At 33.2% G+C, this 23,644-nt stretch overlaps 2 protein-coding genes across 2 annotated transcripts in view; one reads left to right on the top strand and one right to left on the bottom strand.

Annotated features, from left to right (window-relative positions):
- The window catches only part of LOC140050961 (coiled-coil domain-containing protein 171-like), a 59,301-nt gene extending 46,340 nt beyond the window's left edge, over nucleotides 1–12,961 (top strand). The window contains exons 12-30 of the mRNA XM_072095987.1: nucleotides 316–454; nucleotides 731–958; nucleotides 1,849–1,938; nucleotides 3,113–3,313; nucleotides 4,212–4,370; nucleotides 4,552–4,740; nucleotides 5,407–5,780; nucleotides 5,934–6,034; nucleotides 6,462–6,596; nucleotides 7,320–7,543; nucleotides 8,219–8,401; nucleotides 8,958–9,149; nucleotides 9,616–9,761; nucleotides 10,220–10,334; nucleotides 10,420–10,488; nucleotides 11,119–11,265; nucleotides 11,584–11,690; nucleotides 12,301–12,375; nucleotides 12,514–12,961. Of these exons, the coding sequence (XP_071952088.1) occupies nucleotides 316–454; nucleotides 731–958; nucleotides 1,849–1,938; nucleotides 3,113–3,313; nucleotides 4,212–4,370; nucleotides 4,552–4,740; nucleotides 5,407–5,780; nucleotides 5,934–6,034; nucleotides 6,462–6,596; nucleotides 7,320–7,543; nucleotides 8,219–8,401; nucleotides 8,958–9,149; nucleotides 9,616–9,761; nucleotides 10,220–10,334; nucleotides 10,420–10,488; nucleotides 11,119–11,265; nucleotides 11,584–11,690; nucleotides 12,301–12,375; nucleotides 12,514–12,562 (2,923 nt within the window). The 3' untranslated portion in view covers nucleotides 12,563–12,961. The remainder of the gene's footprint in view (nucleotides 1–315; nucleotides 455–730; nucleotides 959–1,848; nucleotides 1,939–3,112; nucleotides 3,314–4,211; nucleotides 4,371–4,551; nucleotides 4,741–5,406; nucleotides 5,781–5,933; nucleotides 6,035–6,461; nucleotides 6,597–7,319; nucleotides 7,544–8,218; nucleotides 8,402–8,957; nucleotides 9,150–9,615; nucleotides 9,762–10,219; nucleotides 10,335–10,419; nucleotides 10,489–11,118; nucleotides 11,266–11,583; nucleotides 11,691–12,300; nucleotides 12,376–12,513) is intronic.
- A 1,736-nt stretch (nucleotides 12,962–14,697) lies between these two features.
- Nucleotides 14,698–23,644, bottom strand: part of LOC140051391 (centlein-like) — a 28,927-nt gene continuing 19,980 nt past the window's right edge. Inside the window, exons 18-22 of the mRNA XM_072096592.1 lie at nucleotides 18,906–19,061; nucleotides 18,220–18,405; nucleotides 17,799–17,999; nucleotides 17,091–17,165; nucleotides 14,698–15,894 (exon numbers count right to left, since the gene is read on the bottom strand). Of these exons, the coding sequence (XP_071952693.1) occupies nucleotides 15,802–15,894; nucleotides 17,091–17,165; nucleotides 17,799–17,999; nucleotides 18,220–18,405; nucleotides 18,906–19,061 (711 nt within the window). The 3' untranslated portion in view covers nucleotides 14,698–15,801. The remainder of the gene's footprint in view (nucleotides 15,895–17,090; nucleotides 17,166–17,798; nucleotides 18,000–18,219; nucleotides 18,406–18,905; nucleotides 19,062–23,644) is intronic.

Genomic DNA, 23,644 nt, shown 5'->3' with positions numbered 1-23,644 from the left:
CGAATGACAAGCGAAGTTATAGACAGTTAGCAATCACAAGCGAATAAGCCATCGCTTGTGATTGGTCAATTCACTTGCGTTGCGTTACGTCCTTGTGTTGCGTCGCTAGTGGGAACCACGCTTAACTCTAGATCTAATTTGCAGAGTTTGCTTCTGAATGGTGTTAAACAAATGATATTAACCCAAATCAGTAAATCAGTAAAAGTTATCAATTTTAGTTTACAGTGGAATAATAAATAAAAACATTTTAATGAAATATGAGTTTTGTTTCAGTATATAGTATTTGACTACTTGTAATTTTTTATTTATTTTTAGTGTAGAAAAGGAACACAAAATGGTCAAAAAAGAATTAGTAGCAGATCTTGAGGAAAAGAAGTTAGTCATTGGAGAGTTATCAACTCAAATTGATCTTCACCAAAAAAACTTTGATGAACTTAAGCAAGAACTTAAAAAGGTTATATAATGTTAATTGCAAATTATTTTTGAGATTTAAAATAAACAATCAACAGAATTATAATTCTGCATATCAGACATAGACATTTTTTGTTGTTGTTCTTTTGGGGTTTTTCTAGGAAGCACAGAATACAAAATGGGCATTTCCAATTAATTTACCCAGGGTAGACTAAAGAGATCAATCTAACATTTGTTTCATGAGAGTGCTTATAAATATAAAAGTTGTTTTATAATTTTATTAAGTATTAAGTAAATAAACGTAAAGAATAATGTTTAGGCTAAGAAGAGGCAAATTTATCTAGAAGAGACATACGGTGGATGCATGAGAGAGCTTGAGTTATTTGTAAAGAGTTACCAATTTCATGAAAGTAAGACAGAAAAACCAACAGGAAAAAGAAAAAACAAGCCAAAGACAGATGAAAGAGCTACGCTTTCATCAATTATTGTAAATGTTAAGTCAACATTGATGACCTATAAAGACCGACTCAATTCTAAAACGTCAGAGGTAAGCATTTCAGAACAAAAACTAACATGATAATGGTTAAAGATAATGGTTACAAATGGTATAAAAAAACAAGCTGTGCCCGGGAGTTGTGGGGCGAGCAGTGAAAAGTGAATATTTCAGATGCCTCATGGCCTGCAAATACAAACGTAGACAATTTTAATTTTTTGGAACAACAATGTTATGGTTTCATCTTGTTATTTTTCGCCTTTCATTTTTTTTGTAAAATGTTTTATTAGAGCAAATATAAATATGTACATTCTGAATAAGGCTTTGTAAAAATCAACTCTCTAGCATTAATGTTTTTCGAGATATGGGAAGACTGTAATTTCACCCCCTTATTTGCATATTTTATGTAACTTGTACTAATAATTTACATACTTCTGAAGTGAGTGATACAGGTGTGATTTTGAGATATACTAAACAATCTTATGTTGACTATTATAAACTTGTATCTGAGCCATTTGAGGGCAGAACAAAGTATCTACAGACATTTTAATTTCATTATAATATGCAATATTGAGAAATGGATTCAAAATGATAATTGCCTAGCCTATGAAAATTATTTGGTTATTTTTTTGTAAAATGTTTCATTGGAGCAAATAGGAATATGTACATTCTGAATACGGCTGTGAAAAAAATCAACTCTCTAGCATTAGTGGTTTTCGAGATATAGGACAACTGTGATTTTCCCCACCTTATTTGCATATTTTATTTAACTTGTACTACTAATTTGCATACTTTTGAGGTGTGATTTTGGGAATTACAAAGCGGTTCTATGCTGGCTATTAGGAACTTATATCTGGGTCATTTAATGGCAAAACAAAGTCTGTACAGACATTTTTATTTTTGTACTATAACATGATTATTCTCTTCATAACATTATATTCCAGCTTTCGAACATAAAGAATTTATATGAGAAATTGGTCAAGGAATGCAAGCAGTGTAAAGAAATAACCATGTCAAGAAGTAGCACTGTTCAGGTAATAACTGTAACTAGATGGTACACTCGTTTCGCTCGTGTACCACCTAGGTCATGCCCACAGATGGATCTCGAATACATAGTAGTATCATCGTAAAAAAACTGGCAATTTCAGATGTGCAGGAACGAATAAATAGACACAGTGATTTTTGTAGTCAACTAAAATTAGCACCCTGGGAATTACTTCCAAAAGAGAAACTTGGCACAAAATGAGACCAATTGTTTGAATCAAATTTAAACAAATCCAATTTGTGTTTTGTATGTAACATTACGTTTTAGGGATGGGGAAGAGGATGGGTGCAAAGAAGAACAATTTTTAAATGTATTCTTTATCATCCATACTTTGTTGAAACTGTCACTGTCATAGTCTATTGAAATAGTAAAGTAAATGTAACGATACACCACTACGACGTTTATATTTTTTGTAATAATTACAGTATTACTTAATACAGACATTGAGAAGCAAATATATTGGGTACAAAAAGTTTGTTTCAGGAAAAAAATGCAGATACAAAGGTTTTCAATAGCGATATTTATAAACATAATATATAAATCCAAAGGCAAATTACTGAAAAAATGACAATGCTGTGGGTATCAGTGGCTGGATCTCAATGGAGATACAAAAACAAAAGCTAAAAGCTAAATCAAAACGAAAAGTAAAACAGCCAGAAAAGTTAGCAGAGCTTTCAAGCAACACTAGCCCTTCATCAGTGCAAGTGAAGGTACTTGGACAAGATAGATAGATATATATCAGGCAAGCGCTGCCTGGCTGGACAGGAATAAAAGAAATACAACAAAAGGAGGCAGGGTGGAGTCTGAATAAGAGTAGAAAACAAAGAAGGTAGCTTGGTAAACAATTTTGGAATGAAACTAAAAAACAGCTTAAATGTGGTTAATATTGAAACTTAAATTTTGGTAGTCAATGGAATAATTTTACCTATCTGGGAGTATGTTCCTAATGGTAAGTCCAAAAGGTTTTGTGGTTTTAAGTTGTAATTCGCAGTGGTTTTCTTTGTCTTTGCGAGTTTTTTCGCTCCATTTGACATCGTGGTCTATTGCAATTAAACATAATATATAAGATATAAACATAATATATATGATATAAAGCACTCATATTTCATATTGGTCCTCTTATGTGTAGATTTTCCATTATGTTTTTTGTTTAATGTTAACAGGAACTTCAAGAAAAGCTTAGAAAGACCAGTAAAGAGACGGAGCAATTAAAAAACAAGTGTCGTGAATCTGATGTCCAGTTAGCATCTGTAAAAGGAGATTTGAAAAAGACATCTAAAATGTGTCAAGATGAACGAAGTCAATTTACGTTGCTGGCACAAGAACTTCATGACAGAAATAAAGAGTCAATTGAAAGTGAAGAGGTAATTTTTGTGTTTAAAAGCAGCTGGAAGTCAAGAAGTCTAGTTTAAAATGCATTCATTTAATTATGCATTGCATATTAGTTCTATTCTTGTATATATATGTTTGTTGTTACTTGTTATCATATTCATTTTGTGTGGAAAATCAATAAAAACAAAAACAAAAAAAACAAAAAATTCTACCTACTAGAAAAATGATGTTAATTATGGTTCTTATGTACATTCACCTTTTTGTAAACATTTTGAGAATTTGTGCAAAAATGAACCAGTATCACGCCCTGTTTATAACTGTTGGAGAACCGCCTTTTTGAATGGCCTAGCTTCCCGGCCTAGCTTTCATCAATGATCTACGATGGATAAATTAAATACAAGTTTATTTTATAACTGTAGGTGTGTAATGAATGTTTTATACTTGTTGAATGGTGAGATTATAAAGTAACATTACACTCTGCATGACCTTTTTTCCCTTCCAATTTTCCAAGAAAGATGCTATTCTTGCAGCATTTTGAAAAGTAAATTTAATTTAAATAACAGGTCTGTCCCAGGATAGCAACTTTCACAGATTTCCAAATAGCTATGATTATGTTTATTTATTCATGTAATAAATTTCTTTTATTGATCATGTGTATGAAGCTACTAGTTCCTAAATCTTATTCAATTCAAGGGACATGCATTTAAAAAAAAAATATATAAATTATATATATATATAATTAATGCGATTTTAGTATAATTTGTTGACACTTTGACTGTGACCCAGTGACCTAATTTGCCTTAAAGCCTTCTAAAAAGATTGAAATAACATTTAATGGAATTGAATAAGGAACTACAGGTAGGAACTATTGATAATTTCACAGACATTGATGTAAGGAAGCTATAATTTAATATTGTTTTACTTTTAAAGAGTAAACGGTTGTACCTTCATTGTCTGTATCAGCGAATGGTAGCAGGGATACATCCAAATGAGCCCATATTGAGTTCATTCAGTTGGAATGACCTTAGTATTGCTATTCATGATCAAGTACTATTACTGATAAACTTGTTGAAGACAGAAAAAGAAAAGGTAATTGTAATGTAATACAAAAAAATGTAATGTTGTTCGATTTATATCGTTGTCGTTTAAAGTTCAATAGTGAATGTACTTTATTCTATTCACTGGGAACTGGTGTACAGCAGATTGTATGAACAGAGGTATAGGTGCAATATATGATGCCCTACTCTGCAATTGATGTCTTTTTTTGTAGGTAAATGATCTTGAATCATCGTTGCGTATGAAGGATCTTAAAATACAAACATTACATGAAGAGCATGGACAGAGTTTACAACAAGCAACAATGTCAGGAGAAGAGAGAAGTAAGAGAATGAAAAAAGAAAATGAGGATGTTGAAAAAAGATACACAAACATCTTTGAGCAACTCCAGATCAAATCAAGGGTAAAGCAAATTAATTTATGCGTGTAATTTGTACTTATGCTTTTTGAGAAATTATAAATATTGGTAATATTTCTCATAAACATATTCATAATACTGACATATAGAATAAGATGGTTACGATCACATTAATTTGTAAGAAAAAGTGTGACAACAAGCACGTCACTCAACAATATACAGGATGGAAAACAATCTAAACTAGGTCTTGTACTGAGGCTTAAGTAGTAGCTTTGTTTTGGGCATTGAATAACACAGAGCAGAGCCAATGATTGTTAACACCACAATTATTCGAGAAACTGCTATGCACACCCATCATACTGCTTAGGAAAAAACACAGACAACTTGTAAGACTATAAACTTAAATTACCATATACTGTATGTTTATGTAGGACCTTTTTATAAATTGTGTTAATTATGACACTGAAGTTGGACTTGCTTCAAGTATGTCTCTAGTTATTGTCTTTGATAGTACTCCAGTTGGCATTTCGGTTTTGTAGACGACATAATGCCGTTGAAGAGGAATGATATGACATTTAACCAAATCTGAACACAAGCAGAATGGTTCTTTTTTGGCCAAATTGTACGATAACATGCAATTTTAAGCACTAGAGTAGCGATTTATAAAAATTAACTTTGTAATCAATAATTAAACAAAATTGTTTTCATTAGAAAACACAAGGCCTAGCTGACCAAGCCTGGGAGAAAGTTCGGCTGCTAAGCACAATAAACGAAGGACTTGAATCTGAATGCAAACAGCTACACAAGGCTGTAGACAAATCCAATGTTGTAAAAACTAGCCTGTTGGCTTCTTGCTGTCTGCTCATAGGCGCATACATACCTTTATGCAGACGGACTAAGCAGCTTATTATTCAGCGAAACATCCTTGAGAATCGGTTAATTGATACATATGTTATCAAGGAGAAGGTATTAGAGCTTGTCCGTACTCTTTCTCTTGAGGAAAATCAGGAGATGTCTTGTCATGGGGATATGAGTATGCTGATGAAATTTAGGACCTGTGCTATTGCAGTCATTGCAGCCAATAGGTAATACATTACATTATTAAAAACAAGATTTGTTTTCCAGTGCTTTTTCATTAGAAAAGATGAAATACTGCATGTAGTAGAATTATTTTGGAAAACAACATACTGTAAAATTGATCAATCTTAAATGAATCTTTCAATTTTGTGTTTTAATAGATTAAATCGCCTAAGAAAACCGAGTCGGTATTTATTTATGGCGAAATGTAACCTCATGCCATCTGGTGTTAGCTCTCCTGTTTGTTTGCCATCAAAACAAGGTAAAGGTTGATATCTATATACTGTATATTGTTTTTTCAGTCAATAGTAGACTATAGGGTTTGATACAATACATGTTAAAGATGAAATGCATGGAAACCCTAATTTTTTTAATATGGCATCATTTTAAATAATTGCGATTGATTGCAGTATGTAATAATGTATATAATACATAAATTATATTCAGTTGTATATTACTATATGGATCAATGTTGAATGCCATTCCTGATACAGACATTGAAACTATAAGATTTTTGTTTAAATTTGTTCGCATCATTTGTTTAGTCATACTTTAAAATATATTTAGAGAAAAAAACCTGAATGGAGATGTGTTAGTACAACTTATTTTACTTTGTGTTTTATAATTTTGATTGAATATGTTATGAATTTGTATTGTTTTAATATTTAAAGTAAATTATTTTTTGACAGATACCTTTAAAACGTTAGATGATCTTTACATGAATACTGCTGTTAGTACAATAACTTGGTTAACCAACCAACAGACCCTGTCATCAATACTTCAAGCTACGTCTGACCTTAATGAATTACTTATTCTTACACCAGGTATTTAATATAAGTTGTACTACATTGTTATAAACAACAGAAGGTGCTATGCTTAAAAATAACATAATCATTGGGGTAAAAACACTTTTGACATTTTTGTCAAAGAAACAAAAAGTTGCAGCTCTAAAATAACAAAACAAACTGGATTTGAATTCATCATCGTAGTGAGTTTAGGTTATCCGCATAATGCACACCGTGTAACATACACATCGAAATACTGTATGCATGAACATTTCCGATTACCTGAAGTAAATATGTTTTATAGTGCTGAATTGTGTTATGGAGATATGTTATACTGAATATACTACTGTATTAGTGTAGCGTATTTTAAACATACAGAAATGACGTCATCAATATTAATAACAAGATAACATTTATGAATTATTATTCTTGAAATTGGGCACTTAGAAACAAGATGGATCCTCTTTAGAATGTGTTTCATACTGTTATGTGTTGTATGCAGGATATATTGTATAGTATACACAGTGCAACATAGGTGAAATTATAGAACCTATCTATATTCTAATTTTTAACATGATGACAACATCTGAATAAAACATGAAGATTATAACTATGATAGATAATAATATGAGCAAGAACATTGGGCCCATACATTGTAGATGCTCGCTACCTGGAAACTGATATTTTTGAAAAATAATCATATAAACACACACGGATAAACAAAGACCTATTTCCTTTAATGATAACCTATTTTATAAACAGAGCTTCAGACACTTCAGTCAAAGAAAATAACACAAGTAGCAAAGGTGGCTTTTACACAACTTGTCAGTAACTTAAGTCTAGCGTATGATGAACCAGTATCATCTTCAGAACACCATCAGTTTCCTAAAGAAAGGCAGTCAATTGTTGTCTTGCTGGGTTTAGGTTTAAAAAGGGCTTTGAACATGGCATCATTTTTCAAAAAAAGCAGTACTTCAACAACACAGGTATGAATACTTTGTAGTTTACTTTAAAAAGAAAGAAAAACAATGATAAATAATCTAAATTAAATTTACAAAACAAACATGTCATGTAAAATTGTGGTACAGTCAACTCTACCAATACCGGGCTGGCCAAATATGTCTGGTTTTTCGGAAATGTTCGTATTCGGAATGTGTTTTTAATGGTAAAAAGGAATTTGGGACATTTTGGTCCCCAAGAAAAGTGTGGTTTCTTTTTCTCATTGATTCCGGTATTGCCAGAGTTGACTGTACTTTGTCTAATCTATGTGCTTTCCTATTTGCTGGAACCCTTTAGCAAATTAAATTTAAACCAATATGAAGTTTAATGGAGTATAGTACAGAAATTGTTTCGCGTTTAGTACCTTACTTTCAATTTTCATAATTTTGTATATTATGAATAATTCAGTAAAGTTATGTTTTTATTGTGCATTTTATTTACTGGTAGACACTGTTTAATAATGTAAATCAAGTATCTGTATTTTTATCTTAATTAATTCATTCATTAATTGGCTTATGTATTTTTATTATATAGTTTATTTTGTATTTTTGTAAGCATGTTTTTGAGGATACACCATATGTGCAGCTGTTTTGAAAGCGTTTTCCTAATGAATTATTAGTATTATGATTACGAAATAAATATTTTTTTTTTCATCATGATAGGCAATAGTATCAACACTTCAAAAATATGTCCTTGAGTTCACCAAACGACTACACGCAGCGGAAGTGGAGAGGAGATCCTTACGAATAGAAGTTAGCAAGTTAACAAAAGATTTAAGTGATTTTACAGAACTGAAGAAAAAGAACGTTGAATTGACACAGCAACTTGATACTCTTCAGCTTCAAGTAATGTTCTTTTCTAATTCATATTACTATCATCATTTCCCATATGCATCCAACAGCGAGTAACTTGCCAATTACAGGGTGGATAAACTATTTGTTAATTTCTCATTCTTTTATAAAGTCTCATTTGAGGCATAGGGAGTGGAGTTAAAAGAGTCATGAGTTTACAATCCTGGTACTAGGTCAGGATTGAACCCTGGACCTTGGGATTGGAAGGGATGCATGTTAACCACCATGCTACAGCTCCACGACATCATCTTTTATTTGAGTCAGCATTCTCCCTCTTCCCAAAAACGACATCCCTAAAAAAAATTATATACTTTTATTTTTTATTTAAAATTCTGGTTTTATTAATTTAAATATCATTGTTTTTATAGCCACATAAATATCAGGTTTTTTTAAGCATCATGACTGTCCTATATGCATATATAGAGTGTTTTGTTGATGAGTACCGACCACATTTCGATTGATTGCAAAATTGTTTATGAACTTGAAAACGTTGACACACAGATCTACATTATATTGTACAATATAATAGTATAATTCTTATATCTAATAGCGCAAACATCTAACTGAAAAGGAGAGATTTGAAAAAGTTTGTCATGAATTGTCTTGCGCCCTTCAGCGTGAAGAGAAGGCCCAAGAAATACTGAATGAACAAAGTAAACAAATGGAAGAAATGAGTATGCGACTGAACATACAAACAAGCAAGGAGATTGAACGCAACTCTACGATATCAGAGGCAGTCAAGGTACAGTATGATGATGTAAAACATATGATTGAATGAATAATAATAATAATAATAGTATCCTGGATTTATAAAGCGCATATGTTGTAAAACCTATGCGCTGTACATATTATTACCCCGGCCATTTTTGGAAACATACTCCCATAATTAATTTGTGGTTGACCTTACCAAGGTAACCATTTGTACACCCTGGTAGAGAGAGGCAAACATAAGTAAAGTGTCTTGCCTAAGGATACAAGCAATGCAATGTGGGTATTGAACCCACAATCTCACGATCAGTAGTCCAACTTCCAAGACACTGTTCTCAAATGGACATACAATAATACAGGTTTTCAATTTACCTATTTAAATATTCCAATTGTTTAAAATATTGTAGTTGTTTTTTCATTGTACTACTATTACTGCATTTATAAGCAATTGTATTGGATATGGCGTATTGTAAAACTTATATTATTATTTTTAAATTTAGAGTTTGTCAGAGACAAAGATGGAGTTGCGTCGGAAGGACCAGTCAACAAGACAACTGAACAAACAACTATCACAATTAGAAGTTGAAAAACGGGAACTGACTGAAAGACTAGCCAGTACAGAGAATGTGCTCTTAATGTCAACAAAGTAATAATAATTATGTTTAAATGCATGGAATATAAATTTTGGAAAATCAAATCAAATTAATTCTTTTTTATACATAAAAAATAAATTGGAAACACTTCAATGATTACACTTATAGGATTGTAGTTACAGGATTGCTGCAAAAAATTCAACTTCAGTTTTTACTTTGAGTAATACCATGAAACCTAAGATAGAACTAGGTAGAGCATTTATTTATATGAAACATCAACCAATAATTAAAAATAAAAATTGTTTATTATAAAAAATATATATGAAAATGTTAAGCTCTGTTTACATATCAAACATTATATGCCCATGGACACAATGACATCATATCAATACCATATTTGGCACATCACACTTCTTTTGTCTAATTAGTTTGATAGGGAGACTCGCGTGTACAATACTGTATAATATGTTTGGCCTACTATTAAATTTACTAAATGAAAATTGACTTTTAGGGAGAAGGAGGCAGTGGCATCATACTTGAAGATTATTGAAGTAAATGTTGCAGACATTAAAGGACACATCATATTAAGAACAGATCACAAGATGGTTGATGAAATTCTAAATAAGGTAGAACATTCAATGTTTTATTTATCTTTTAATTTTGTATGATTGCAAGCTGTATATTTGTTTCATTTTATTACTTTATTTGCAGATGCTGTCTCAAATGCACAGACAGGTTTTAGAAGTAGTCAATCCAAGTCCAGAAGTAAAAATGTTGAAGGTATTTAATACCAAACTGAAATAAATTTAAATTTAATTCAGTCAAATTTAATATGTATCATAATAATGTGGGTTGTTTTTAATGAAAATTTTGCATAATAATAGAACAATAGTTCATGAATGAAAGTGCAAAGTTTCATTGAAATACAACAATTATGATATCCTTTTGCTAAGGTGTAATTTTTTTTGTATTTGTCATTTCCTGTTACTTAATTTAACAAGCTTTTTCCTCAAAACACTGATTGTAACAGCCAAAACTTTAGGCTGTGATATCTCTGAAAGTAGACATGGTATCAAGACATTTTTTTCAGCATTTTAAATCTTATGTAGTTTTCATTTTTAAAAATTTCCACAAATACCGAACTACAGTGTAGGCTAAAAAGGGAGTTTTATGTTTTGACAACAATTTAAAAAAAAAGTCACACTTAAAAAAAGTGGTCCAGAATTGGGATCCTGGTCCAAATTGCCTCCAAAATTTAACGTAGTCTTCCATGACCATCTGTATGTGGTATAAATGTAGTAAAAATTCATCTTTTAGTTATCATATCCTAAATATCGCAGAAAAAAATATAGTCTCCTTGGCGATGTAACCCCATTTTGGAGTTAATAATGACACAGCCTTTGTTTGCAGAATGTGATTGAGACATTTGTTGAAGCACAAAAGACAACATTATCTTGGATTGCAGCACTTGAATCTGAAATAGATTCCAATAAACAGCACATTAGTACTCTAAAGATTGAACTGAATTCAGCTTGTAGACGTGAATACCACGATGAGGTATTATTTCATTTATCAACAATCTAGTAATATTCATTTTATTAACAACAAATGGAATAAAAACAAATGTTATTAACAAAGGTTACATAGATGGTAGAAGGCAACCTGTTTACTGTAAATTCTGTAATTATTACTAGTTAGCTCTGCTAATTTTTATGGCTGTTTTACTTTATCATTTTGATTTAGCAGTTAGATTTTTTTTTTTTGTATCTCCATTGAGATCCAGCAAATGATACCCACAGCATTGTCATTATTTTCAGTAATTTGCCTTTGGATTTATTATGTAATTCATATATAAATTTTAAAATTTGTTTACAGAACATGATGTTTGGTGGAACACCAAAACATCCAGAAAGATCGTTTGGAAGATTACAACCTCTCTTTGAACACGAGAAGAGCTGTATGGAATCTTTTGTACCCCTGAAGTATGAAATATATTTATTATTTATGTAATAGTTGGTTTTGTAACATGGGGTAAAAATTATAGTCCAGAAGGGCTATAATTTTTTGCTTACTTTTTATACACCTTAATCATCTCCTAACAAAAGATTTATATGTCCAGCAGCATGTAAAGATCTAATAAATGTTTTAAAATGTTGTACATAGCAAAATATACATTATTTAAAATGTTCACTTAGGCCTAGGTCGTTTAAATTAACAGAAGAATTTCCATCAATAAGCCTACATTAATAATAATAATAATATTATCAGGTAGGCCGAATAAATAATATTACGTCTTCTTCAAGGAGCCGAATCACTGTCCGGATTTATTTTCATTTTCCTATGTTGTTGGCCAATGGAGCCAAATTCCCTAGTAATTAAGAACTCTGTACTGTGGGTAACCATCTGCGTGAAGCATTTAGGCTATATGGTTGTGTTTTCAATTTCATATACACCTATTTAAAGGCAATAAAATGAAATCCTACTACAGTACTTAAAAATGTATTTTGTTCCCAAAACAAAAACAAAGAATGAACAGAAATATGGGTTTTCCGGTTGACTATTTTTTTCTTTATGTATTTGTTTTGCTTATAGTGAAGACCATGATTACAGTGTGGGATACAGTTCCAGTCCTGGAAAATCAAAAGCAATGTCATATTATCATGATAGGTGAGTTCATACTTCAATTTCATTATTTTGTAAACTGAACATAATTGTACCATGGAGGAAAACCCCTTGGTTGTACAAGCTCATGTATTTTAAGAAATGTAAGAATTGTAAAGCAACACATTCTTTTTTATACTTTAGTTTGCTCGCATCTTCACCAGAGAGGAAAACAGGACAAGCAATAATATAATATTGCATCATTATATTTTGTAAAGTAAAAGAAGTGTGTGTGTTAAGTATTCTAAATTCTGTTTATATAATCTACCTGACCAAATAAATAAATAGATTGATTAACATAATATAGGAAAGTACATATTTTATAATAATAATATAATAATAATTTCATAACTTATCGATCATCCCCCCTCACCCTTTTTTGTTTTGAACATTTGTAGTGTTGTAATAATTAATTTATCACACTAATGTTTAAACAGGAAAATCTTCACCTAAACAGCATAAAAAGTACTTCCTACAGATGAAATTATTTCTACAGTATGTCTAGTATTAAAAACATGTGACACACTTGGGTGCGGTCACTCAGGATTTTCTTTTATATTTTTTTAATGAGTGTAAAATACTGTATGTTTTTATAGTGTTTTTTTGTTGTTAATTGAAATAAAGAAATACAATATCTGATACTTTGTCGGACAATTTAATTCCTAGTTGGTGTAATATTTAATTTAAAAGTCAATTAAACAACTTCGCAAGAGAGGATTTATTAGGCAAGTATTACAATGTAACTATGTTTAGGTAGAAATGTACCAAAGAAATTTAGTAGGCCTGTTTAAGGTCGAAACTGGTCAAGTGTATTGGGATCCTTCCACGACATGACCGATGGCGGTGGATGGCCTGGTCATAATACAAGGTTGAATAAGACACTTACGGATGTCACCAGACCGGTAAACCATTACAAAATTTGTCCTAATTTAAGGTCACGCACTACATTTTATGTAAAAATAAATATATTTTTTCGTCTTTAAACGGTTAAAATGTGAAAAATAAGTCAATTCTAATAATTTAAACAACTCACTATAAAAATACCAGAATCGTACATGAAATTTTCATATTGTGATGTGATGCATGCACTTTTGATCGATCGTCAAAGGGTAAACGAAAAGAAGAACCAAAACCAAAAAAGGAAAAGCAATTCAGCAACGTGACGTCAGGCATACATCAACACCGCTCTTTACCAGCTCAGCCTACAATACTGTCCATGAGAGGACATTCGACGCGAGATACTTAGGTAGTGGGTCATTCCGTGTAAAATCAATTTTTTAGGGTAATGATCCACATGTAAAAGTGTCGCCCCAATTTTTTTTCTTTTTAACTATCTAAAGCTGAAGCTCAACTAACTTGTCTCGCAAGTACTGTGGAAGTCTGCCCTTTCGCTGTGGTGGCTAAACTGGGTCCATGTTAACAACGGCTTGGAAGGGACAGGCTGCACCATTATAGCATTTGATATGCGGGTCAAAAAACATAGAACTCTTCATTTAAATCTTTGTCGAATTGTTGAAGGAATGGTATGATCAGGTGAACCTGGAATGAATGGAGTATGGATTGGGTTGTGGATGGTAATGGACTGTTGTTGACGGTAGGTTATGAGTGCATTATTACAATTGACAGAAGAACCTGGAGGAATGTGGTATTGTTTTGAATCCAAATCTTTCCGTCAATGCTGTGAATCTAGCTCTGGCCAGGTAGGAGGTAGATAAATATACTACGAGGTTCAAGGTTCATTATCATGAGTCTTAGTTGTGCCCTTGGAACCGTACGTGTAAGAGTTGCCTATGGCCACCTTCGCTGGACGATGTCATTTTCCAGAAAGAGTGCCTGCTAGAATATCAACATCGAGTCGTTCGACTACGAGGCCGTCAAAGAGAAGTTTTACCTGGTACATGGAAAAATATAACTTTCAATGGTGATGAGCCATGAGATGAGTATCTAATTTCGGACCAAAAGGGCTGTCGCTACAGCAACGGAGATCATATCACTAACGAACAAAACATGGTCCATGGAGCAAAATTTTCATCCAACGAAAGTGTATAAATAATGTTCTGCCGCCATGACTCTGAGTTTATTGTCTCAGTTTTAGTTAGGCTCCACTGTTTAGGAGCTCTGTTTTAATGTTCGCCATCGTACCAGCTATATGTGCTGACTGGTCGTACGCCTCTGTGCGATCACGTAGATTATGGTCTAGGCTAGGCCTAGGTTCAACAACTAATAACCAAATATCATGGGCTACCACCATGCCAATAAGGTTGAAGGTTTATATGCCAAAACTCTACAGACCGATGTAATGCGAATAACATATTTAATAACTCTCAATAATAATGATTCAATTCAACATGGCAAAGCAACAACGAACAAACATCGCCAGCCCATGAGGGCGCATTGGTGTTCATTGATTTGACACGGAATGACCGTGCATTGTTTATCTCCTTTTTCTCAAAGGAAGACAAGGAATTACCTGGTTTAATGTTCTTAAAGTAACACATATGCATTATTTTTACAAAATGTCAACAATTGTAGGGATAGTGTCGTTAAGGTTGCCATTAGTGGCCAGGCTGTTATGAATTTGATACACATTAATGAGCAATCAATCATTGCAATATGATACATTATATTCTAATATCACTTTTATTTTGATCTACCGTAATAAAAAAAATATAAAAAATGATAAAAATATTCACATGCATTAAAATACGATTTCGATCCAAGTCGGCCCCAAGTCAACTCGGCCAAAAAATAATCGGTCAACTCGGCCCCGTTAAAGTATGGAACGCAAATGAAGGGGATTGATAAAATAATGTTTCTTCACAATTGTTTAACTATGAATAATTCTGACTTTTAATGAATATTAATATTTAGACAATAATATATTTAGCAAAAAAAAAGAGGAATGATTTCACCAACTTTCCTTTATTTACGTTAATAAAATTTCAAATTGCACAATTGAAAACAATTCGTAGCTGAGCCTCCCTGCGCGTTTGGCAGCTTTTTCGATATCTACAACTGCTACATGTTTTCGCTGACCGGGGATCCCCTTTTTTAAAAACGCAAATCATAGACAAAAACGATGTAGCCTAGGCCGCGCCTACGATCATTTTTTCTATGGCCAAATGGTGAAATGTATAGGTCTCTATCTTCGATTTATTAAAATGCGGTACCTGCACGTGTTTTTGTAACACGCGGGTACTTCTATTCATATGATATTATTTAATTATATTATATTTTTTATTTCTTCATTTTTTTTAAAGCGTCGATAGTAAGAATCATAATAATATTAAGCACTTTTTGCGTCCCATACTTTATTGTGGCCGAGTTGACCGATTAGTTCTTGGCCGAGTTGACTTGAGGCCGAGTTGACTTGGGGCCGAGTTGACGTGGGGCCGACTTGACTTGCACCCTAAAATACACTGTATTCCATGTTCATGTTGTTTCTTTTTCAACTTTTGAGAGTAATTTATCATGTTCTATGATCTTGTCCATAAGCATCTGGAAGACCTTTTGTGCCAAAGGTGTCTGAAAATAAATTTAATTTATTTCTTTTAAAACAGTTGTATTAATTAAAGACAACTTTTGTTTGTTTACTAGTAAACTCAGAATTTGCCATTGTTTGGAAAAGGTTGTGTGTTTTAACACAAATTGTGTTAAAAAAATTAAAAATTAATACAATTAAAAAGCTCTTTCTACAATATCAAACAAAAAGTGTGATGTGCCCAAATATGGTAGTGATATGACATCATCGTGTCCATATATGGGTACATTTTGTTTGTCACATAAAGTTTGATAGTGTAGACAGAGCTTTCGCTGGACGCTGTTTATCTGATGATCATATGTGGCAGGGACAAGCTAGTAGATCAGTCGCATGTCGCAAAATTTAATTTTAAGATAATATATTATTATGCAGCTAATTATCTGTTTTATAATGGTAAAAAAAATCATTGTAATCTGACTTTTACTTACAAAGTTATGTGAAATTTAAAACATGTATGTGTTGGAACTCTCTGGATTATGTTTCGGAGAAATGTGCGTTCAAAGTTTATCGACGCGTTACTGGGCCGCGGTGGCCTCGCTGAACATTGAGGCTGAATGAACGCCCTAGCAACGGACAAGACGACACAGTTTTATTATTGTTCTAGTCCGAAATTATTTTTGTTTTTATATTACTCTTGTAACATGCAAAATCTCAGTATACACTGCTCTCGCATTGTGTCCTGCTTCCTCCTCCGAACCACTGTACACTTAGGTGTAATTTTGACAGCTACGACATTGTGAGCATGTTCAGTCGTGAGCTTTAAAGCCATGTGAGCACAATTGGCCAATCACAGCGCCGGATACAGCGTTCGTCGTTAAGGAAAATATTTTTGTATATATCACTAAAGTCATTATCATTGGTTAGGATGAGGATTCATAGTAGACAAGCCAGATTTCGCTCAGAAAATGGCGGCATACGAAGACTATTCTACAGGCGAAAAATTGACCATGTTGCCTTACAAAATGTATTTTTTACTTGTTTTAGTTGAAAAATTAAAAATATACCAACACAGTAGGATTCTAGAATACATAAAAGTTAGATTTAATCGATAAAATATTGTTTTTATTTTTTTTTTAGTCAATGTGATTTTGCCTATTCTAGGCTGTAAATCAGTTCGGGGATTACCGACAAGCGACTGGTTTAGCTTGTCCGTGCCACAAATGACAAGGGATACCCTTACCTGTGAATTGATTAAACTTTCCAATAGTTTCATCCATTCCTCATCTTTTCTTCTTTCCTTTATAAGCTCCTTCTCCTAAAAACAATTTTAATTGTTAATGTATTTAAAAATACATTATTATTATTACAAAACACAATTCAATATTATACAAATAGTGAATGCTTTGCCTCGTTGAAATATAACCTTTTATTATTCACCTCATGCCATTATTTGTACCATTACATGAATATAAAACATTCATTATTTGTTTTACGAACATTGATTCACGTTGTTTAAACAGTGAAATTTGGTTTTTAATAATATATTAAATATAATATCTATATCTATTGCACGCCATGTGACCCACAATCGTCCTATTAAACGACAGGAATTTATTTCGGTGTTATATAAAACCAACCAATGCAGTGTTTAGTAGAGTGTCACTTCAAAACAGAATACCATGATGGCAGAAAAGTACCAATTTACATTTCTAATTTATAAATGCTTAATTACTTTTATAAATTGGCTTGTTTTTTTTGTCTTTAAAAAAAATTGATTATATTTTTACTCCTGAATTTTTAAAGTAATATGAATTTGTATTTTCCATATATACTTTTGATTCATTTTTAATGAAGCACTTGAAAGATTAAATCATGTAATTCTGACCACATCAAATACCATTCATAATCTCACTGTTTGCATACGATTTGTATAGTTATATAATAATACCAATCTTTTATGCTCCTCAGCATCTTCTAGTGTCATCAATTCCTCAACATCTGATGCTGTCAGGTACAAAATTGAGGAAGCTATCGATTGAGCTTTTGTCATTGATTCATCCATTTTAACTTTGACACATAAAGACTTCTTAATTTGATGAGCCAATTCTCTTGCATCTTTTGTCCGATTTAAGAATTCACCAGCTAACATCTAAAAAGATTTTTTTTTAAATAATAATAATAATATCCTGGATTTATAAAGCGCCTAATGTTGTGAAACCATTGGATTTGAACCTACAATATCATGATCAGTTGTCAAACACACTACCCTTGCTTGCTAAGTCATAGTGTTCGCACAATCAATCATTCTTTGACGGTGGTCAAGTCAAGTCAAGGTTCTTAAATAAGCTACTGATATGAGTATAGCTTACCTCCAACACTAGCTTTAACTGACTATGCTTCAACACTTCTTGTTCAATTTTCTTTTCAGCTGAAGCTATTACTTTCTCAATGTGTTCACTCATGCTTTGCAATTGATTTACAGCTGTAGCCTCAAGATCCACGACCATCTTGTCAGCTTCATTTTTTTCTGTAGTCTTTTTTCTCAATTCTGCTTTCTGTAGGGAATGAACAATTTTTAATAAACATTTTGACAACAACAATTACATTTTAAATAACTAAATATACAAAATAAAAAAAATTTCGGCATTGGCTACGGTATGTTGGATTGTCTTACATACATACAAACATACAAATATACATACGTGCATGTGTGCGTGCATGCGCACGTACGTAATTTCCACATTGAATGCCGCAACCAATGTCCTACTTCTAATAGGGAAGCAAATACTTAGTGACCCACAAGTCGTTTATTGGACCTACCTGGAAGCAAGTTTGACTGTGCCAATCTCTTAAAATTACATGGTGATTTAAATTCCCTTAATTTTGTTTTTCTAACCAACAATTATGGAACAATATCGTAATGGTTATAAAATCTAAATTTCGCAAAAATTTTGGAGACAAATAGGGACGGTTTTCAATACGAAGATATGTACAAAAGTTTTTGTGTTGTGCCGTCTATGTCAGAATTAAGCATAATATATAGATCTGTACTTACAAATGTTTTTAATTCATCTTGTAATTGCTGATTCACTACTTCATAGGTGTGTTTCTCTTTTGTTACTGTCGTCAGTCTTTTTCGTAATGAATTCACTTCTACTTTTCTTTTTTCACAAGCATCAGAAACATCCTGTAATTTGTCTTCCAAGTCTTTCTGTGGACAAGCGATAATGTAGATTATTATTATCCATTCTGATTACTGCAGTGGCGGATCCAGTACTTTAAAATAAGAGGGGCCTAAGGCCTAAAAATGAAGTAAACCTACAGTCTCGGCTTTAGCATTGTAAAATTTAAAATTTGGATCAGCCTATGCAGATAGCACAGGTACCTCCACTGTGGTTTATAAACAATACAATACAATACAATATACAATACAATATAGATACTAAAATGAACATTTGTACGTACCTATATAACATTCCATACCTATTGTAACTGCAGATGTAGTTGTATTTAATTCAATTGGATAATTTGCATATTATTTTATCTGGAAGTTGTTTACTGCATTGGGCAGTCAGTTTATTTTGTTCTTAGTTCTACTAGCTAGTTGTAGCTGAGCACCCAGTAAGGGCAGTTTATTTTTTTGTTGCCAGCACACCATTTTTATTTACCTGGAGTTTACTTACATGGATTTATACTTATGCGGCTTTGGAATTATACTTTAAATGTTGCTTTGGATTTATATTTATGTTGCTTTTGGATTCTGTTATACTGTACATAAAAGAAGGTTCAACTACAATAATTTTGTTTATCCTTTATTTATGTTCTGCGTAAACAAACTGCTCGTCAGCCAGCTACACTCAATTAATTGTTGTCGCAATTAAAGTAACAAAAAATGAAGTAGTAATTATGGATAAAAGAGAGAGAAAGTTAACCGAGAAGGGTCTCGAATATAATCATGATGTGAAGGTTAAGGCCTTTTCTAGAGAAACGAAGCAGTTGCACAGACTTAGAACCTAATGAGGGTGTCATAAGTGACATGGTAGATCAGGAGATAATATTGCGTGAAGTATACTCAGAGCTCTGTCCACTTTTGAATGTGGTTGAAAGAGAAAAATACACTAATATGTTGGAGTTGTCGCATGTTGTTCAGTGCGAAGTAATTCCTCTAGGCACTCATCACAACATTCTTCACATCACTCTCATTTATCAAGACATTCGTTTTCGGAAGTCGAAACATTCATCTAATGCTTCTTTTGTTTCCCGGAGATCTTCGTCAAGTTAAAAAGGGGAGCACTTAAGAGTGGTCGAAGAAATCAAATGGGCGGAATTGAAAGCTGAATTAGAATTTAGTGGAATGGAGAACAAACTTAAGGAACATAGCTTAAGGTTGAGCGTGAAGCTGCAGAACATAAGTTTAAGATGGAGGAGAAGATGTTAGAAATTGAGTTTGAGACTAAATAATAATAATAATTAAGGAAATTTGTAAAGCGCAAGTATCCATCTAAGAAAGACGCTCACTGCGCTACTGACATTATTACCCCATTCATTTTGGATCAAACACGTATGGAAACATAATCCCATAATGCAGCTAGTAATCAGCGCAAAGTTGTGTCTTGATCTAACCGGGTACCCATTTATACACCTGGGTGAAGAGAGGCAAACGTATTAGTAAAGTATCTTGCCTACAGATACAAGCAATGCGGCGAGAGTTGGATTCGAACCTCGGTCTCACGATCAGTAGTCCAACGTCCAACAGACTACATTGATTGAGCAACAGAAGGAGTTAGCAAAGATGGAAGCTAGACTAGATGTCTAGCGTGAGAATGACGTTGTGAGTGACGATTTACAGCCATTGCCGAGTGGTGATGATGATGATTTCATTCCTCTTGGGTTGCAGAAATTCCTTGATGATCTACCAAAAGCGGTTGGTGAACCATCGGCAGTTATGGTAAGATCAAAGTCTGTTGCAGAATCACCTCAATTTACTATTCCTTCCTCAAGTGTATCTACAACCACAAGTGTGACTGTACATACCTCTGCCACTTCTTACATTGCAAAGTCGGCAATAGACACTTCAACCCATATTATTTCCACTAACATTAACCAGCCATTACCATTTGCAGATGTACGCAACACTACTGTTACCACAGAGTGCCAAATATTAGTTTTTTGAATGCAATGCATGCAACTAACTTTAATATTAATTCTAAAGCTTCTCAGATGGACACAGTTCCTGCAAATTCAACTTATGAGAATAAACCTAGTGATCCATGTGCATCGACTTGTGTTCCTACTAGGCCTACTGCGTCAACATCTCTAAGTTATGTGAGGACTGCAGCACTTCCAATGTTTTCAGTACCAGTTAATACAACTAATAATTTACCTACTGTTTCAACACGATCTATTGCCTCTACAAGGTTTACTCCAATAACATATGCTAATTCCGCAGATGTTTCAATGTTTACAGCGCCAGTTGACGCCGACAGTACTGTAGTTCCAATGCATTCTGATGTTAATACAGTTTAATTTAAATAATCCTTACCAGAATCAATTACCTTATGTCGAACCTATGGAAGAAAAAATTCAAGTGACACAGCCACAATATGGTGATATGCATCTTATACGACAACTTACTGACTCGTTGTGTTTGTAAAGAAATTTGATGGAGATCCTCTAAAATTTCCTGAATGGGAAGCAGCGTTTTTATCACTAATTGAAACGAAGCCAGTTACTTTTAATGAGAAACTTTATTTGTTAAATAAACTAAAGAATTTAGTTAGTAATTACTTGTTACTTGGAACCAAGAACGGAGCTCCGAAATCGGTATGTTCACAGTTCTGTAGTAGCGAGGGCTTTCCTAAAAAAGTTGGATGCTTGACCAAAGATAAATGGAAGGGACTATGTTGATTTTCTGGACTTCTCAGATTTTGTTAATGAAGTGGTTGCAGCGCAAAAACAATTCCTGACTTGGGTGTGCTTAATTATACAGCAGAACATTGTAAGGTTACCTACTTACATTGAGAGTAAATGGAGATCGATAGTGTCATCCTACTTAAAAAATGTTGTGAGTTCGTCATTCGCACAATTTGCATCCATTTAGCCTTCCTTCAGTGTATAATAGAGACAGCATACCAGCAGACAGATCACAGATAGCAACTCCTGATGTTGCGAGTAAGTGGGATCATCTTAAGCTGATGAAGTTGTGCCATACTGTACATGTCTGATGTACCTGTAGCATTGCTTATTGGTAATAATGTTCCTCGCGTTATTAGACCAAGAGATGCAGGAGGAGAGGACCAGCTAAAGTAAGGGAGATGATGGAGCCTGATTTTGTTGACAGAAATTTGGGCGTTTCGATGTCTGTTTGGAATTTTTTTTGATGTAATAAGCAACAACATACGTAAGCGAGATGACAAGATTTAGTAATTTAATGAAAATATTTTCCAAAGAACCTGATTTTAAGAAAGATTATTTTGTATTCATGACAGATGTTTTGAGAGAGTGTGCCGAAGAAGTACCAAAGAACAAGAATCCAGTTGTTGGTAAAGTCAACTATGTGCCTCACACTGGGGTTTATCATCCAAAAAAGCCTGGTAAAATTAGAGTTGTTTTTGACTGTTTAGTGACATAAAGGTACTTCTTTGAACCAGGTCCAAATCAAGCTAATAGTTTATTGGGTATTCTGTTGAGATTTAGACAGGAACTTTGGTCTTAAACGTGCTGCGGATGATGGCGAAAAACAATAAGGAAAAGTAGCAGCTGACTTCATACGAAACGATTTCTATGTTGACAATGGTTTAAGGTCTCTTCGCACTGAAGCCGAAGTTATATGTATGCACAAGCTGGATTGAGATTACATAAATGGATATCAAACAACAGGAAATAATAATAAGATTTATACAGCGCACATATCCACTAAAGTGCTCAAGGCGCTTGTGAAAAACAATGAAACATTTTAACCTTAAACCTAAATACAATTGATAAATTTGACAAAAACCAAAAAAATAAACAAGACCAATCAAACCCACATCACTGCTTCCGTTTACCAGCAATTTACGGTGCATAGACCAGCCAGTACATAACTCACAGGTGTTCTCAGTGATGTGGGTAAATAGCTAAACAAAGTAAATCTTACAAATTGCCAAAAGCAGCCGACAGCAGATGTGTCTTAAGCGCACTCTTGAAAACATCAGTAGACTTGCTTGAACGAATGTGTAAAGATAACCGATTCCACAGACGAGGAGCTGAAACAGAAAAAGACCCCCATGAACGTGCAGATCTTGGCTCAACAAGGAGAAACTTGTCACCGGATCGAAGTCTTCGAGAAGGTATGTACCAAATGAGCAGCTCGCGAAGGTAATCTGGACCTTCACCATTTAGTGTCTTGAATGCAATCAGGAGTATCTTGAAAATACTCCTATATCGGATAGGGAGCCAATGCAACTCCTGTAAAACTGGAGTGATGTGTTAAAACTTGCCTGTCCCTGTTAGTGTTATAATCCTAGCAGCTGTATTTTGCAACAGTTGGAGGCGCTGGATACTTGATTGATAGTTGATAGTATTCCAGAATCTGAACAAGGGAAGTTAGTGCTTGATATAAACATAAAGACTGACCCACTTCACGTCTGTCAATTCGTTTAATTCTAAATTATCTTACAGTAAATATCGTGTACCCCAAGACTCCATACTTGGTCCTTTGTTATTTTTAATTTACGTAAATAATATTTCAAATTGCTCAAATCTCCTTCATTTTGTTTTGTTTGCAGATGTTATTAACATATTTTTTTCTCACAA

Source organism: Antedon mediterranea, chromosome 6, assembly GCF_964355755.1.
Source record: "Antedon mediterranea chromosome 6, ecAntMedi1.1, whole genome shotgun sequence".
Classification (NCBI taxonomy): Eukaryota; Metazoa; Echinodermata; class Crinoidea; order Comatulida; family Antedonidae; genus Antedon; species Antedon mediterranea.
The sequence above is the reverse complement of the archived record's forward strand: the minus strand, read 5'-3'. Positions and strand labels throughout refer to the sequence as shown.